A 17282-nucleotide genomic window follows, 5' to 3' on the forward strand; every position below is an offset into this window, starting at 1 on the left:
AGAACAAATGGATAAAAAATACACCACATGAATTAATCTTGCGAGTTTTCATATTTCTCGTACAAGTACAACATCCTTTCGCTTAACTCTTCGCAATTGATCTTGTAATAATCATCCATCTTCTCTACTTGAAGATGCAAAGTGTAGAAGAGCCTTTCTCCTTGAGACCTTGAAGATGAAATATCCACAAGAACAAACCCATCTTCTTCTAAACCACTCAGAACATTAGATATTGAAAAGTTATGAGTCTTGGACGATGAGATTTGGACCATCACTTCATTTTCTCCAAGCCTAGTCGCGGAAACCGTTGAGAGGTAACTCGCGATCGCCTTTGGTTGCTGCTGATCGTGATGCTCAAAGTCTCTTTGACCTGATACTCGTTCCAATAGTTCTTCCTTCTTTTGTATTAGCTTCTTCACTTGCCGTTGCAGCTCTGGTATGTACTTCAAGCTCCTCGAAACCGTTTCAGGGATACTTAGCTTCTTCTGCAAGAAAAACGAAAAGGTGAATTCGGTTTTCTTCTTTTAAATTGTATGGATGAATAAACAAGAGTATTCGATTTTCCACTTCAAAATAATGTAATGGACATGACCTAATCGAACGTATCAAGCTAGTTATTGATAATTGCATTTGAGTTGAGACAGAGTCTGATGACATGTCGGAGCAGCTACTTACCGATTGATCTGAGGCTGGAAGACATGAACGGAGAGATGAGAACAAAGAGTTGATCTTCTTGCGACGGTCACGTTCACTAGCATTGTGATTTAGCTTCTTGACCACGACCGGATTGTTGTCTATCTCATTTCCTTCTGACGAAACAGATACTCCCAGGCTGTTCTGATGATGAGTCACTCCATAAGACTGTGGTACCGGAAAATCAAGAAATGGACCGTTATCGAGGTTATCTCCGGCACCGTAATAGCTTTCGTACTTCGACGGCCAACCGAAGTTTGGGAACAATGGAGAAGGGGCTAATGCACACATTTTTTTGCTTTAGAATCAAGGACAAGTTATTGATTCTGTTTTTGTCTTGAAGCTGTTTTGGTCGAAATAATATTGTCTTCTGAATATATATATATGCGGATGAAGGACTAAAAAGACAAATCTCTGTTGTTAAATAATGATCAAAATACTATATAATAAGTATTTTTATTCGCTATATGATCAAAATACTATATGATTATGTGTTGAATTCGAGTTACATACTATAAAGAGAAATATTTAGGTCTCAATAGGGCATAGGTTGTCACGTGCCAGAGCCTATGTTCCACGCATGAACTAGGTCCAGTCACAAGTTGGACATATTGTATAAGAATCAAAAAACGAATATTACATGTATTAACACTATAGTCAAACTTGTTCTTTACATATTGGAAGATGACTCAGGCTAGTAGAATGTTGAAGGCACGTGGTAATCAGGTGGAAGATGGTTTGGGCGTCTTTGTTTCCCCGTCCCATACATTTTTTATGTTGTAAGCATACACATAAGCATTTTCATGTTGTAAGCATATACATAAGCATTTCAAATTTAATATGTTTTATCTTAGACGTAGCCTGGTTATTAAAATTTAAACCCACAACGACGACAAAGTCATTTTATATACTAATGTCAACTTGATGCCAGTCTAAACTAAAATAAGTTCTTCTGATTTAGTTATTCTTTCAAGAACGGATCAATAATATTCCAAAATTGTAGATGTGAATCAGTGAGGCTTCCAAGATTCGTTTCGTGACCCACATCTCTATACTGTATTAATAATCTCCGACAGCTACAGTTATCATCCTGTAAATGTCATATTTTAATTTTCAGATACCTCATATATTTGTTAACCAAAACAAATAAACCAATACATTTTTGTACTAAACCAAAAATAAACCAAATTTAAAGATTTATTTCTATCAAAACCAAACCAAAATCAATGGATAACCATGAACTTCTCTCATTTATCATGTATTCTAATGATTCTTACTTAACTCTTTAGATGCAACTTTCCTCACTTGCACATTCTTCTATATAAGAGCCCAAAATTTACGTATATATAATGTATTTAGACTCTTTACTATAATGTTGCCCACAATTCATGATATTAGACTATTAGTAATAGTAGTACGTAGTTGTAATAAAATACCCTATTTTGTCTTTTCTCATTTGATCACCAAATCACCACTAACTCTTCAATTGTACATAAATAACAAATAGTAGAAGGCAAAAGGTTTAGGAACCAAAAGTATATTTATACTAGTTTATGGTATTTTTGAATAGAGTAGACAAATAGTATTAAAATTTACAGCTGTCACATGAATCGTAGTATTCAATCAGTCTACTCAATAGCATGTCATAATCGATCACTGACTTCGACCGAAAAAAACCGAAACAACTCGACTAGCTACAACGCTTTGACTTCAAGAATGTTAGGTTTTCAAGAGAAAAGAACAAGAACAAATTATCATCTTAATGAGTTTCCACATTCCTCATACAAGTACAACATCCTCTGACTTAACTCTTCACAATTCAGCTCGTAATGTTCAATCCTGTCCACTTGTAGATGCAAAGTGTAGAAAAGCCTTTCCCCTTGGGACCTTGAAGATGACATATCCACAAGAACAAACCCATCTTCTTCTAACCCGCTTAATACATTAGATATTGGAAAGTTGTGAATCTTGGTCGATGAGATTTGGACCATCACTTCGTTGTCTCCAAGCCTAGTCGCAGAAACGGTCGAGACATAACTCGCGACCGCCTTTGGTTGCGGCTTAACGTAATCTTCAATGTTTATTTGACCTGATACTTGCATCATGAGCTCTTCCTTCTTTTTAATTAGCTTCTTCACTTGATCTTGCAGCTCTGGTATGTACTTCAAGCTTCGAGTAACCGTTGCAGGAATGCTTAGCTTCTTCTGCAAGAAAGTAAAAAAAAAAAAGGGTTAACTAGGTATTCTTCTCCTAAACTGTATAGATGCAGAGGGCCTAAACAATGAGTCAGACTAATCATTTCAAATTGGTTTTTAGATGGAACTGATTCACATAAGACAAATCAGAGGAGTAGCTTCTTACCGATTGATCGGAAGCTGGGAGACAAGAACGGAGAGATGAGAACAAAGAGTTGATCTTCTTGCGACGGTCACGTTCACTGGCATTGTGATTAAGCTTCTTGATCACGACCGGAATGTTGCCTATTTCATTTCCCTCCGACGAAACAGAACCCCCAAAGCTGGTCTGATTATGAGCCACCGCCGTAACCGCTCCATAAGTCTCCTCCGGTACCGGAAAATCAAGAAACCCAACGTTGTTGAGGTTATCTCCGGCGAGGTAGTAGCTGTTGTACTCTCCCGTTGATGGCCACCCAAAGTTTGGGAACAGTGGAGGTACTAATGCACACATTTTTGCTATATAATGACAAGTTTTACAGATTCTGTTTTCTCTTGAAGCTTGGAAGCTGTTTTGGTTGGGATTGTTCTGAACTTAGGTGAAATATTAATTTCCCATCGTATATATAATGCGGATAATACAATTAAATAAATCAATCTCTCTAGTATAATTTATACAACACAATTTTTTAAAGTTAATACTAAAAAAATAAATATTTGCATCTGATAAGGACGTAGGTCGACACATGCCAAAGCCTACGTTCCACGGGTGAACTAGGTCCAAGTCACCATTAAGAATTAAAGAAGCATAATTATATGTATTAATAAGTAAATAAAGATTAGAGTTAACATAGTGTAAGATGACTCAGCCGGAAGAAATCGTGGGAGGCGCGTGGGAATCAGCTTCAGGCGTCGTCGTCGCCCCAAACACTTAGGATGTTGTAAGCATATACATAAGCAATTCTCATGTTGTAAGCATATACATAAGCATTTTATTTATTTGTTGACCTTTAAAACAAAAGGCATCTACATTGATTACAAGTTACAACTATATTATATAAATGTTAGGCTCGCTAATTTTACTCAATTAACAACGGTCGGTGACCTATCATGTAAAGGCACTATCGAACTCAGGTCAACTTCAGGTCATCTCTATCATTTACCTTATAGGCTCAAGTAAGACTAATGCATATTGAGACTAAGTCAAAAATATTCCAAAATTGTATGTGAATCAATCAAGTTTCAAAGATTCTCGAAAGTAGGCGACACATTTTCCAAAACTTAGTATTAAAATTCCCCTGAAAGCTACATTTATCACCCCCGGCCTCTTCCACGGCCACCACGGCCACCTCTTCCCCGGAAACCGCTACCACGCCCACCTCTTCCCCGGGAACCGCCACCTCCTCTCCCCCTAAAACCACCACCTCCTCTACCTCTGAAACCGCCCCTAATATTATCTGATTTCAGTCCAAGAGACTGAACTCCTCTCCTCTTGTTTCTTTGACCATCTTCATCCTCATCGTCTCTATCTTCTTTGTATTTCGAAGAGCTTCTTGCCTTGAAAGAAATCTCCCGGGATCCTCCAGGACCGAATTTGATATCTTTCGAGCCTCCAAAGTTGCCACGCCGGTTCTCCATGGCCTTGACACGCTCACCCATAGGAAGACGGTCTTCTTTAGCCAGTGAAGTGCGATTGTAAAACGCTTCTGCGTGACGCTCATCTTTCACTTCAAACAGCCTGACACAAAATCATCCACATCAGAAAAGAACAGAATCAATATAGCGTGTATCAAATTTCTATCTATCCTGGAATGCAGTCGATAGGCACTAACTTTGGAGTTTTGCCTTTCTTGCTTGGCCTAGTTACGTCTCCATTGTCGGCTTCATCATCTGAAGATTGTGATGCATCAGAATCACTGTTCTCGTCATCATCTGATACAGCTTCAAAGTGTTCTTCTAACAAAGAAGGTTGCTTCTTAGAAGAAGCAACAGGGTGTAGGACACCATATTCATATGATTCCTTATCAATTTCGAATTCCTGAAAACCAAAAGGACTCGGGTTAGATGCGGTGTGAAGTACTGCAACAGCAAGAACAAACAAAAAACTTTGAAAAGAATTATGTTCATACCGGATTATCGAACAACCCTTGAAACCGAACGTCTTTAAGAATTTCGCTACTAAGCATAGTTTTCTTCTTCTTTGACACTTTTTTGGCAGCCTCCTCATCCTCGGCAGTTTGCGTTTCCTCCTCTTCATCTTCCGCAAGAAGCCTTGCTGCGAGTTCTCGGTTAACCTTTGGTAACCTTCTCTTCTTCTAAAGGAAGCACAAGTGAAACAGAGATGTATGTAAGTAGCCAATAAACAAAACAATGGTGAATTTACAGATGCTAAGTTTTGAAATACTAACTGTGATTCTCTGCGTACGGTCCGCTTCTAACTTCTCTTGCTTTTTACGTTCTAAGTAATCATCATATGCAAAAGGTTGAGCCACTGCTAAAGCCTGTAAAAAGAACGAAAAACAGTTACAAGGAAGAAACAATATAGAGACTATAAGTGTTATGAAAATGTCAGGGACTCACCTTTTTGTACAAATGGTGATTCATAAAATACCCATGCATTTGTGCTTTCAAAAGATCTGTTCCAATCAAATGAGTTAGCTGCAACTTCTCCAGATCTTCCTTTGTCACAAATTTGTAATTCTCATAAATAGTTGTCTGTCCACTTTCCTCCAGCTCTTCCTGAGAACAGAAATTCAAAAATGAAACGTGTTTGTAGCAATGGTGACATCACTGGAACGGTAAAACCATGAAAGGACAGGAAGATTTTTCAAATTAGTTACAATACCGTAAGATTTTCAAGAGGAGAACACCATTTGGGGGCAGTACCGAGTTCAGGTATGAAGTAAGATGGGATTAGGCTAGAGTCTAAAGCTAAAAGCATAAGTCCGCTTCCAGGGAACACACAAATGTCGTTTATTCCTCCATGAGTCGGTTCAATGCTGGTCATACCTTCTCCCTGACAAACACAGATTCGAGAAGGAAAGAGAACAGAATATGGTAAATGAAAAGCTTCGTCTGGCCACATTTATTTTTATTTCAAGGGCAACGCTGGCGTAAAACACTTCTTATCTGATGCTCACCGTGTTTGGATCCCATATTCTAACAATGTGCTTGTCAGTGGTTATCAACTTAGGTTGTTGAGTATTAAGAGTCCGTTGCCACTTAATACTCAAAATTGGACTCTCGTACCTGCAAATTTTGCAGAAAAACAATGAACACCGAGGAAACATACCTCAAAGCATATACGATAAATTTAAAATAAATACAAACACAGTAACACTTACATGTGATCCTTCACTCTAATGGGAGTTGACGTACGCAAGTCGTATATGAATACCTGCAGATATGGAACAACACAATTAGCACAACATAGCTATACAGCCAAATTGACCTAGCATTGTACAAAACAATGAAATATAGCATCAAACCTTTCCCGCACTACTCCCGACAGCTACTTGAAGACCTTCACTGTTATCGAACTCTATAGCGGTAACCTCCTAATAGTCAATTAAAAGCACAAGATTATAATAAAGATCGATGCAATTTTCTCCAATCACGTCTAAGCAAAGAAATTTTGTTTATATGGAACATCAATTAGGAAGACTCACCGCCGCAGCATCACCACCATGCGAAACCGCGTTAATTCTAGCAGCAGATGACTTAGTTCTCGTATCAAAAAATTCCACAGCACCATCTTCACCACCACAAGCGACTAATCCATGGAGGGTGCTGGAAAGCAATAGAGCTCAAACATAAGCAACAATGATATAGAGCACCACAACTGAATCGATCAAATCGAGAAACATTATAAAAGAAGTGACATTTTAAGTATGCAGACCTTCGAGAAACAACATTAAGCGCTGGGGATTGAGTACTGAAAGGAGAGAGAAACCTTCCCTAAAGATAAAGACGGCAAAACCCACAAATCATTCACCAACAAAGACTGATGTAAGTCACAAGACTAAACAACTTCAATAAATTCAGTGAAACGTACCTGCTCCAAATTGATTCTGTATAGATCAGGTGAGGAAGCAGCACAAAGCAGATCACAAGACCAGGGATCATATGTCATATCTCTCCCCATCCTGCAGATATATATGTGATTTAGACCAATGTCTCAGCAGAAACAAAATCACCAAATATATAATCTCATATATGAACAACAAAGCTAGAAAATACCTTGGAATCCGTAAACTGTGGTGTTTCCCGTACTTGGCATGTAGATAAATAGAACGATCAGCACATAAGAAGGCAAGCTTCGAGAAGCTATCATCCAATATCTGTAAGAGCCAACATAGACATTATTGAACCAGAAACAAAGAAAGGTTAATAAAGCCACAACTCACGGAGTAGTAAAGAAGTTACCTCGAAATCAACTATCTCCGAGTCTAAATGCCTCTCAAACTTCAAAGCAAGCTGACCTAGCTCATAAACTTTGACCTGTGGTGGATATATCCCTGATTCAACAAAAACAAATCAGTGAAAAGGCTCACGAGAATACATTTTTGTTTTCTTTACAACAAATTCAATAGCATTCAAGTTACGCACCAGAAGCAATCAGATACTCTCCGTCTGGAGTTGCTTTGATTCTAGTAGTGGCAGTCTCAAACTTCAACTCCTGAATCAGCTCCACTCTTTGCATATAATCTTAACATGAGATAGCCACACAAAACAACATTTCATCAACAAAAAGGCAATCATCAAACTATGAACATTGAATTTAAAAAGAGTTTCAAAGATATCATTAAGCTGCAATTAAGAGAGACTCTACAGAGCAGAAGAAAAAAAAAAAGGAGGAAACTTTAAGTAATAGGGTTAACGCAGGGCTTAAACGATTCAGAGCCACTAGATAAAGCTCACAGACAGAAACACTTACGTGGGTTTTTGCGGAGAGCTCGTTGCTTTTTAGGATTAAGCCAAGTCGCAACATTGGGTGCAGAAGAAACATGGTATAACTTGACTCCATTAATGGAGGTCGACTTCAGTCTGTCTCCATAAGACGTCATCTTCAAAACTAGGTTAACAAAAAAAGTAAAACCTCAATCCTCTCCGCTTCGCTTCTTAACCTTGACGGCGAGTTGCAGAGGAAACCCAATTGTAAAATTAATAATGGAAAGAGCCACCACTTGTTGTTGTTTATTACACAAGGCGGTCGTGCTCCGGCAGAACACAAAAGTCGACGACGGTCATACACAAATTATTAGGTTTTCTGGTTTCTGTTTCTTTATTGGGCCTCTTAAACCCTAAATAGGCCTAAATTTAATGTAATGGGCCGTAAACAGCGTCCATATAATTATATGTGAAACTAAAAAAAAAAACAATAAGGGACAAAACTCAAATTAGGGTTTATCAAAGATTCAGTCGCCTGCTCACTTCAATTTCTTCACAAGCTCAAGACTTTTCGGTAAGCGATGATTTTTTTTCTCTTACGTTAGCTGTTTTTTTTTTCATCAAAGGGTTCGGTTTAGTTTAGAATTTAAGCTCTAAGGAACTGTGATTGTTTGCTTTGATTCTCTCTGTAGTGTTTAAGCGATATCCCTGAAGAAATTTGATTACTTTGTGTATGTGTTCGTCTTCACCGTTATATATTCGTGTTTTTATGTGAAAAGATTAGTACTTTAGCATCTGATTTCTATAGCTCTGTTGTGATTGACTTTGATTTGTGTGTAGTAGTTTTGAAGGAAGATGGTGAGGCCGTATGGGATTAAAGTGAACAAGAGAAAGGAGAGAACAGAGAGGTATGATAAGGAAGAAGATGAAGAAGAGGAGCAACCAAAGTTTGAGCAAAAGAAAAAGGCAGGTGAGAGTTCGAAGAAGGCTAAGAAAGCAAACACTCCGATAGCAGAGGAAGATAATGAAGAGAATGAAATAACTGAGGAAGAAGAAGAAGAAGAAGAAGAAGCAGCAACAGCAGAGGATATTGTTGGAGGTATACCTATTGTCCTTAAGGATCGTAGCACGGACAGGCCTGGAGTTGTTTTTGTGCTTGAGAAGGCCTCTCTTGAAGTTGCCAAAGTTGGAAAGGTAAGTAATTTGCTGGGAATGTTTGCATTACACTAAGCCATGGGTTTTGTTTATGGTACTTATACACTAATATTTATGTGATTCTTGTGTGCAGACTTACCAGCTACTAAACTCGGATGATCATGCTCATTTCTTGAAAAAAAATGACAGGAATCCAGCTGATTACCGACCAGATATCACTCATCAGGTCAGGGTCTTTAAACCTTTCGAGTCATATCTAGGTAGCTTATATCAAATTGTGACTCATCTTTAGTGGATCACCCTCTTCTTCAGGCTCTTCTTATGATTCTGGATAGTCCAGTTAATAAGGCTGGGAGGTTGAAAGCAGTATATGTTAGAACAGAAAAAGGTGTCCTTTTTGAAGTTAAGCCGCATGTTCGTATACCTAGAACCTTCAAACGATTTGCCGGGATCATGTGTAAGCTGTTTGATTTTCCTCTCGTCCTTGGCCATTTTTTTGTTACTCTTTAATCTTGTCAGTTTCTCTTGTTTCTTATCCAGTTTGTTCATCTTGCAGTGCAATTGCTACAAAAGCTGAGCATTACTGCAGTTGGCAACCGTGAGAAACTTTTAAGGTGTATCAAGAACCCTGTCGAAATTCATTTACCGGTTAACTCCCGGAAAATAGGTAAAAAAAGCCTTTAGTTTTCATCCTTCATTGTGTAATTTATCCACATTATGTGAGCTAAACATAAGGAATTGTCTCTTTCTTATATCAGGCTTCTCGCACAGCTCTGAAAAGCTTGTCAATATGCAGAAACACCTAACTACTGTCTGTAATGATACAGACACAGTTTTTGTGGTTAGTGACCTCCAAATGTTTCTCTCACCTTTTCACAGTGTCCATTTCATTTATAGGCTTTAAGCTTTCAGCTTCTATATAGTAATATAGCTATCGTATGCAAAACGAATCCTTATTTGCTTTTTACCATTTCATTTCAGGTCGGCGCAATGGCACATGGGAAAATAGATTGTGACTATATTGATGATTTTGTGTCAAGTAAGTCTCACAACGCATCCTTTTGTTAATGTGAAAAGAGCTTTATAAAAAATGTTGAAACAAATCATCTGAAAGAGATTTCTTGATTGCTGCAGTTTCAGGGTATCCATTGAGCGCAGCCTACTGTATCTCAAGAATCTGCGAGGCATTATCAACAAATTGGAATATTATATAAAGATATTACTAAGTTGTTTCGTTTTCTTCTCTCTACTGTTCTAATACTGGGAACTACTACTTTTCAAGTTATGTTGATATACATTGTTCATCTACTATCAAATTTATAACTTTTCGTTAGGAAATTGTGATTCCACTATTTTACTCAAACCTAGTATTAACGTAATGGAAATAGAGAGAATTCATGTGATTAATATTCAAAAACACAAAATCAAGAAAGAGACGCATACAATAATATATAATAAGTTCTGATTTGTACACAAGATACAATGAAAAATTTACAACTTTTTGGTTGTCATGACGGGATATTATTGGTCCAGTCCCACGGGCAGAGAAGGTAACTACCGTTTTGTTTGCGTCGTCACTTATTATGTAGTTGGTTCGTACGTACTACAACATCATGTGCCAGTCTTGTCTCCCACTCATTCATTGGTATAGTATTTGGTTAATAAAAGTTGTTAATCAGTGACAAATATGAAGAATTTTTTTCAAAAAGCTGTTAATCAGTGTATTTTGATATTTCGAAAGTCGGAACTAATCGAAAAAGAGATTTTTGTACCCTTTTGTAAATATCAGGATGGCTACATTCATAAAGGTCAAACCCATACATAATGTAAAAATCACTATCCTATTGGCCCATCACTAGCTCAAATATATAATCAAAAGAATCACATCCCCTAGTTTTGTTTAGTTCATTTTAGTTAATTAGGTCTTTCAAATTCCTTTCATTATCTAACTTTTTAGTTTTTATAAGTATTATTTAACTTTGTTTATTATTTAATTTTTCTTGTTTCCTACTTTATTTGGTGTGGAGATTGGATAATTTTTTAATAATAACCAATCGATCGCACCTACGACGTATCTTTTTATCGTGATATGTTTTAAAGAAGAAACGCATGTGATTGTCTGCCATATGAAAGTATGTTAATTAACAAAACCATATCTATTACAGTATATATTAAAAATGATTATACTAACTAACAAAACCATAGTTTTTTTTTTAAATGGACTATACATTTATTAGTTATTAATGCTATATATCTTGATTAGTCAGAATTCTATAATGCATGTTAGTTGTCAATATATATATTAAAGAACAAAAATCATGCAAAAGAAAAGAATATCTAGTTGTGAATAGGCTGGTGAAGATCCCTCGTTCACATCTTTTAGCAACAGTGGATCAAGGACAAGTTAAATTAAGAAAGAATCATTATCCTATCTCCACCAAAAAAGTACACGTATGCTGTCTTATTAGGTGTTTTATGCACAGTATTATTTGTTGTTATCATTAATGTAGTAAACGGAGTCCATTCAACGCACGGCTTATGGAAAGAGATACCTATACAGATTTGCTTTCTGCCTTTCTCAAAGGTTAAGGTAGGTTTACTCTTTCGATTATAGTATTAGTATTACTTCAGCTTCATGTTGATTCTTCATGTTGATTCTTCAACTATATGAGTAAACCTAAATTATTACTGAAGCAATGACGATTACAGTATTAGTATTACTTTCAGTAAAAAAAGAGTTTTAAATTCTTTTAATAATTTTCCAGTTTCTCGTCAACCCCCAATTCTAGTCACGAGACTCACGACCCAAAATTCATTTCCTTTGATAACAACAAAATTTATTTTTACACCACACCGAGAAGTAGAAGTCCCCACAAAAACTAAAAGAATTTGTAACATCATAGCTCTCTATTCAAAGTTCAACAAATCACACAACTAAGTGATTTTTTTTCTTTTCATCTTGGCGTATTAGGTTTACCTCATTTGCGATCATAAACCGACGTATTCATAACCCAAACGGCCGGCCAATACACAGACCCGAACCATAACGTTCCATCTTCTCTCTCATAAGCCTCACTAACATAATTCATCGTCTTCCCTTCACTGTCCTCAAGCATGTGAAGTACCTCCCCGGTCTCTCCAGAGAGTTTCATAACTATCCCATGTGGTTTTCCTCCGTTCATGAGATGAATCACAGTCTCCATCTTCAATATCTTCATCACAGTCTTCCCGATCAAGGAGTGACTAAGAAACAAACGAGTGAAGAAATTGTATTTGCAATGTAATGCGACCCAGAAATCTCCCGAAGGTGTACGCCTGATATTGTCCGGAAGACCCGGAACCCTTGCGAAAACTTCGCTAGTCCCGGCTTTAGGACCTTTGACCCATAATCTGTGGAGAATGCTTGTACCACCTTCGCAGATGACTACAAATGATCCGTCTTTGCTTGCAGCTAAACCATTGGGTAAATGAAGTTTGTCCATTATAACTTTGGCCTCTTTCTTCTTTATGTCGTATCTAACTACTCTTCCCACTCTATCACCGGATATAGACACGTAGAATACTTCCCTATCCAACAATACAAACATAACACACTTATAAGTTAATTCCACAATTTTTATAAATAATTTTGTACGCGCATAACATAACATATGATATGAGCGCCATGATCGGTATTATACGGATGACACGAAAGAGTATAATGACTAGACAGGTTTACAAATTTAAACTACGATCACATTCGTATTCCATGTATTCATTTTTTAACATTGCTTTATTCAATTAGGCGATTCTACAAAACTAATACTAGTCACGTTAATCGTTCCGCCACTCTACCCCATATAAACCATTTGTCACTATTTCATCAAGAATAGAATATATATACCGCAATTGTAAATAAGGGAATAAGGGAAAATAGCTTCGTCATTTTTTTATAATGATTATTAAAAATGTTAATTACCCGAAATGGTATTGATCGCTGCTATCATTGAAGTAGTAGATACCATCCTCTTCATCTATATCCCCTTGGTTCGCAAACGTTACGCTACGACCTTCGACATCACCAAGAAGTAACTCGGCCAAGCCTCCCTCTGGTCCAACCCTCATGAGTCCAAAGTAACCATCACATATGTATAAATCTCCTGTTTTCCTATCAAAGGTAAGTCCCAATGGTCTCCCACAACTTGGTACTACTGCATCCCTCGTACAATTATTTCTTCTCACCAAAAAGAAAAAACAAAAAATTAATTGGGAATATCAAATAAAAAATATCCTATAGATCTAATTAAAATCTTATAGAAACACATTTGCTAATCAGGGGATTTTTAAAACAAATGAAGGGTAATTTGGTGTTACGGTTGAACCTGTGAGGAGAAGTGTGGGCGAAATCGACCCAGCCTAGTTCTTCACCGCTCCATTTGAGGATACGACCGTCGGTGACTCCGACGTAAGGGCCTCCACCTTGTGGATCGAATTCTAAGCCTTCTGGTCCATGGCCGTTAGGAATGGGAATGGTCTTAGCCCCCTCAAGGACGTGTTTGGAGTCTTTTAAACGGTCCGGCTCGATGATAGATTCCCAGAAGAAAAAGCAAACGATGGCTAAGAAAACCGGAACGGCGGCGATCGGCGTTCTAATCGGCATCTTGCTCTCACTTTTGTGTTCTCTCAGAATAATGTTTGCTTAGAATGGTTATGGTTATGGGAGTGAAATAATTAGGTTACTATAAATAACAAAGTTGAAAAGAATCAAAATTTATTTATTACACTTAGGGCAAGCCCATCAAAGGATTTAAAAAGTATCTTACAAGTTTGCTAATAATAAAACAGAATAATATAATGCAAAAAGCTTAATTTTACTAAGCATCGATCCTTAGATTAGATGTTTTAGATTTCTTTAGAAACATGTGTGTGTCAATTTATGATTGGTCGGAGTAAAAAAAGAAAAAGAAAGGTTTTATTTTTCTCTCTCGTCTCTCTCGCATCATCGCTTCTAATTTCCTCACCATTCTCTCTGTTTCTGGGATGGGTAATTTCTGCAATGAGGTTAGTTTCGATTACTCCTTATACTAGTGTTTGTTGTTTTGATTCTTCCTATCGATTTGGTTTTTTTTTGTTATTGAAGTCGAATCTTCAATTTGGAATATTGAAAAAAAGATAGACTTCTGCCTCTTCAGATTCGATTCAGACTTAGGACAACGTTGGTGTTGCTTCTGTTGCTTTTGGAACTTCTTACTATCATCTTCACCCTAACGATGCAACTCTCCTCTAGGATCGTCTTCCTGTACGCTTCTTTCTCTCTTCTCTTCTCTTCTCTGAGACTTGCTCTTTGTGTCTTGTTTTTGATCACTCGTTTTTGTAATCGAGAGGATTGATGAGCATAAGGGTACTTACTCCATTGTTCCTTTGCTTCTTGCTGGCCTTATTAGCATTTTATATTGGAGGTAACTCAAATTCCTTAAAACTCTCAACTGGTTTTTAATGATACCATATTGAAGTTAAGAGTAAGCTGACATGAGAGGCTGTTATATTACAGGTTTTTCGATGACATTAAACCATATGCTTTAGTACAGTTTGTTCATTGCATTGTCATTCCCTTGATGGTTATTCTTTTACCTCCAATGTATACACATTCTACGTATTGGCTTTGGGCTGCAGGTTAGTGCTAAGGGTTTGTGTTGATACATATCTTCAGTTTGCTTTTACAGTTATAGCTTTCTTACCTCTGGTTCTTATTCTAGATTCAATTGGCTGAAATTGCAGGATTTTATCTCTTAGCCAAGGTGGAAGAAGCTGCTGATAAGCCTATATATAGCTGGACTCATCATATTATTAGTGGCCATTCTCTGAAGCATTTGTACGCTGCTATGGTCCCTGTCTTCCTTACCCTCGTGCTTGCAAAAGAACCGTTCAAACTGAGAGGTACATTCTCATATATATATGAGATGGCCGGGAATTGCAGATCCATATTCTTGACTCATGCATTCCATTGTTGGATATTGTCACAGTTAAAACACTTATGTTTGAATTTGTATGTCCCCTTTTTTCTATGTATCTATCAATCATGCTGCACCTATTTCTAGTTGATCATATTCTTGCGTTCATTTGATTCTTATCTCTTGGATCTGTTATCTTAGATTGTGGAGGATGCTTTGCTGGTCGGTGATGGTTCTGATGGGCATTGCGGTTCTGTTTCTTTCCTCTGTTTTCGGTTCTGTTTGAGACTTCAAATTCATCATGTCCATAAATTAATGAAGATCTTTGATGCTGCGGGAAATTCATTTAAGCTCTCTATGATTGGATGCAAGTGCATATGTTCTTGTGTGAAGAACAAGAAAAATCAGAATTAAGCAAACCAATCTCTTTTAATCATCAAGAACAAGAAATTTTAATTAAGGACTCCAAATTTAACAACTTTCAATGGACACATAAAATAATTAAATTTCTTAAGAAGTTCTTAATTTCACTTTTTTCAAAATTAAAAATAGAATATGTTTTAAGAAATTTTGGTTAAATCCTTTGATGAGGATGCCCTTATCATCTCTGCTGACAAATAATACAACACACGTTACACACGTGGTTATCTGTCAGCAGAGATGATAAGGTTTACAATATCAGCGGCGAAAGTGATGAGTTTGGTCTGGTCGAACGAAAATGTAGATTCAAAGAAAACATTTAGAGGTCAAAATACTGAAAATTTTCTTTTTTTCCGTGGTGGAAAAAGTTTTACTCTTGTTTTTCTTTTATTTTTCTTTTTAGCAAAAATATAGCTAATTGATTTTTTTCTTTTTCTAATTTAAACTGGTGCAAAATAGAGTTTTACTTCTTTCTATCTGACCGGTTCAACTACTCATACTCAATACCTGTGAAAGTAATCAGATATATAAAACTTTTTAAGATATAACATTTTCATGTTTTTAAATATTATTTAATATTTATAGGGGAATAGAAAAATATATATCATATCTTTACAAGAAAAAAATATATTGATTGATGCAGTTATCCTTTTTTATTTGCATTGGTTTTAGTCAAAATAAATGAGAAATTTATTTTCATTAAATATATTAATATTTTAAATTAACACTTTTCATATATGAAAAAGTTTAACCTAAAAATGTGATTGATTTAAAGCGGAAAATAGTGGATTCTTGCGGATTTGAGTCGGTAATTATCTAGTATATAGTGTGCTAGAGGACTGACATTTACATCATTTGGACACTAATTGTCGTGCTCTTATATAACGGACTATTAATTAGACAGGTGTTGTGTTTTGTTGTCTCTTGTATACTTGATTTTATTTGTCTATACAATTAATGGCTTTTTATAGTTTCCTTGGGTAGGTTTCTTTCCAAGAGAACAAAAAAACAAAATCAACACTAGCATACTGGCGATCTCTGTTTGCATTTTAACGTTTCTTTACTATTTTTACCAAAACGGTATATAAGCCCGTATCTTTTTTTAATAGAAAAGTGAAAATTATTTTATTTATTTTATCAAATAAAAAAACACTGTTATTTGTTAATTTGGTCCCATAACCAAATCAAATGCAAATCTAAATACAATTTGCTATTTCAATTTTCAAGTGATTGTTTTTTAGACCACAGGAAGCTGCAAAAGATTTATCAAACAAAAGAAGTTGCAAAGGTGTTCAATCAATTATCGAATCATGTGGAGCTTTCATTTAGGAAATTTTGTTTAAAGTACCACATTCCAAAAAACTTTTTACAATCTACCACATCATTAATTCCTTTTCAAAAATACTACATTCTACTTTTTGAGCACATATGAGATGACAATTATATCCTGGACAAAAAGCAAGATTGTTGGTGTCTTTTTATAACACAATGTCACATATGATTTGACATATTGATACATTAAATATAAAAGGATAAAACGCTATATTTTTTTCGTGGCCAGTTATTCTGAATTTGCAAAAGTAAAATACATCTATACAAAACATGTCTGTAGTAGACAAATTCACCAATAAAATAATGTTATATAATTTAAACAAATCTTGTCTACTATAAAATAATCGGTGGACAAAATTGTGAATTTACTTTATAGACAAATGTTTCTAATTATATTGTGGACAAATTTAACAGTGTATACAAAACATATTGCTAGCAAATATATTATTAAAGTCCTCTATTGGCAAGTTATGTATTTGTCTAAATTAACACACATATATATATATATAGTGGACAACTATTCTCATTTATTTTGTGAACACGTATTATGGACAAGATTCTCATTTAAACTTGTCTACCAGTTAAAAAAGTGTCCACATGACATGTTGCTAGTAGACATATTACTCAAAAATAGTAGACAAGTTCTATCTTTGTTTTCATAAATCTTGTGGACAAGTTTCTCACTATT

General features: G+C 36.0%; 5 protein-coding genes and 1 long non-coding RNA gene across 7 annotated transcripts; 2 read left to right on the plus strand and 4 right to left on the minus strand.

Annotated features, from left to right (window-relative positions):
- Positions 1–12: 12 nt before the first annotated feature.
- On the minus strand, positions 13–1071 carry LOC104715737 (transcription factor ORG2-like). The gene is made up of 2 exons (XM_010433118.3): positions 676–1071; positions 13–485 (listed from the first exon to the last, which is right to left on the minus strand). Exons 1-2 carry the CDS (start codon positions 982–984, stop codon positions 33–35), a joined length of 762 nt encoding a protein of 253 aa, XP_010431420.2. The 5' UTR covers positions 985–1071; the 3' UTR covers positions 13–32.
- Positions 1072–2214: 1143 nt separating this feature from the next.
- Positions 2215–3527, minus strand: LOC104712358 (transcription factor ORG3-like). The gene is made up of 2 exons (XM_010429251.3): positions 3055–3527; positions 2215–2897 (listed from the first exon to the last, which is right to left on the minus strand). The coding sequence occupies exons 1-2, from the start codon at positions 3379–3381 to the stop codon at positions 2448–2450; spliced, it is 777 nt and encodes a 258-aa protein (XP_010427553.1). The 5' UTR covers positions 3382–3527; the 3' UTR covers positions 2215–2447.
- A 507-nt stretch (positions 3528–4034) lies between these two features.
- On the minus strand, positions 4035–8098 carry LOC104712359 (uncharacterized). The gene is made up of 16 exons (XM_010429252.3): positions 7804–8098; positions 7476–7574; positions 7293–7384; positions 7107–7207; positions 6922–7012; positions 6766–6824; positions 6536–6656; positions 6356–6424; positions 6212–6264; positions 6008–6116; positions 5713–5883; positions 5448–5606; positions 5276–5368; positions 4997–5182; positions 4700–4905; positions 4035–4605 (listed from the first exon to the last, which is right to left on the minus strand). Exons 1-16 carry the CDS (start codon positions 7931–7933, stop codon positions 4182–4184), a joined length of 2163 nt encoding a protein of 720 aa, XP_010427554.2. The 5' UTR covers positions 7934–8098; the 3' UTR covers positions 4035–4181.
- Positions 8092–10250, plus strand: LOC104712361 (uncharacterized). Of its 2 annotated transcripts, none has more exons than XM_010429253.2 (8): positions 8092–8331; positions 8598–8951; positions 9046–9138; positions 9225–9369; positions 9469–9579; positions 9671–9753; positions 9894–9951; positions 10047–10250. In XM_010429253.2, exons 2-8 carry the CDS (start codon positions 8613–8615, stop codon positions 10124–10126), a joined length of 909 nt encoding a protein of 302 aa, XP_010427555.1. In that variant the 5' UTR covers positions 8092–8331; positions 8598–8612; the 3' UTR covers positions 10127–10250. The 2 variants fall into 2 exon arrangements, with proteins under 2 accessions (XP_010427555.1, XP_019084911.1); XM_019229366.2 differs by having other exon boundaries at positions 8242–8331; positions 8601–8951.
- Positions 10251–11710: 1460 nt separating this feature from the next.
- On the minus strand, positions 11711–13551 carry LOC104715738 (protein STRICTOSIDINE SYNTHASE-LIKE 8-like). Its single transcript, XM_087464005.1, has 3 exons — positions 13274–13551; positions 12871–13125; positions 11711–12479 (listed from the first exon to the last, which is right to left on the minus strand). Exons 1-3 carry the CDS (start codon positions 13549–13551, stop codon positions 11891–11893), a joined length of 1122 nt encoding a protein of 373 aa, XP_087320131.1. The 3' UTR covers positions 11711–11890.
- On the plus strand, positions 13226–15322 carry LOC104715739 (uncharacterized). Its single transcript, XR_015565285.1, has 5 exons — positions 13226–13952; positions 14084–14350; positions 14443–14564; positions 14670–14828; positions 15044–15322. It is a non-coding gene; the product is annotated as an uncharacterized LOC104715739 (long non-coding RNA).
- The last annotated feature ends 1960 nt before the right edge of the window (positions 15323–17282 follow it).

The sequence above is a fragment of the Camelina sativa genome, chromosome 9 (assembly GCF_030686135.1).
Source record: "Camelina sativa cultivar CO46 ecotype springtype chromosome 9, ASM3068613v1".
Classification (NCBI taxonomy): domain Eukaryota; kingdom Viridiplantae; phylum Streptophyta; class Magnoliopsida; order Brassicales; family Brassicaceae; genus Camelina; species Camelina sativa.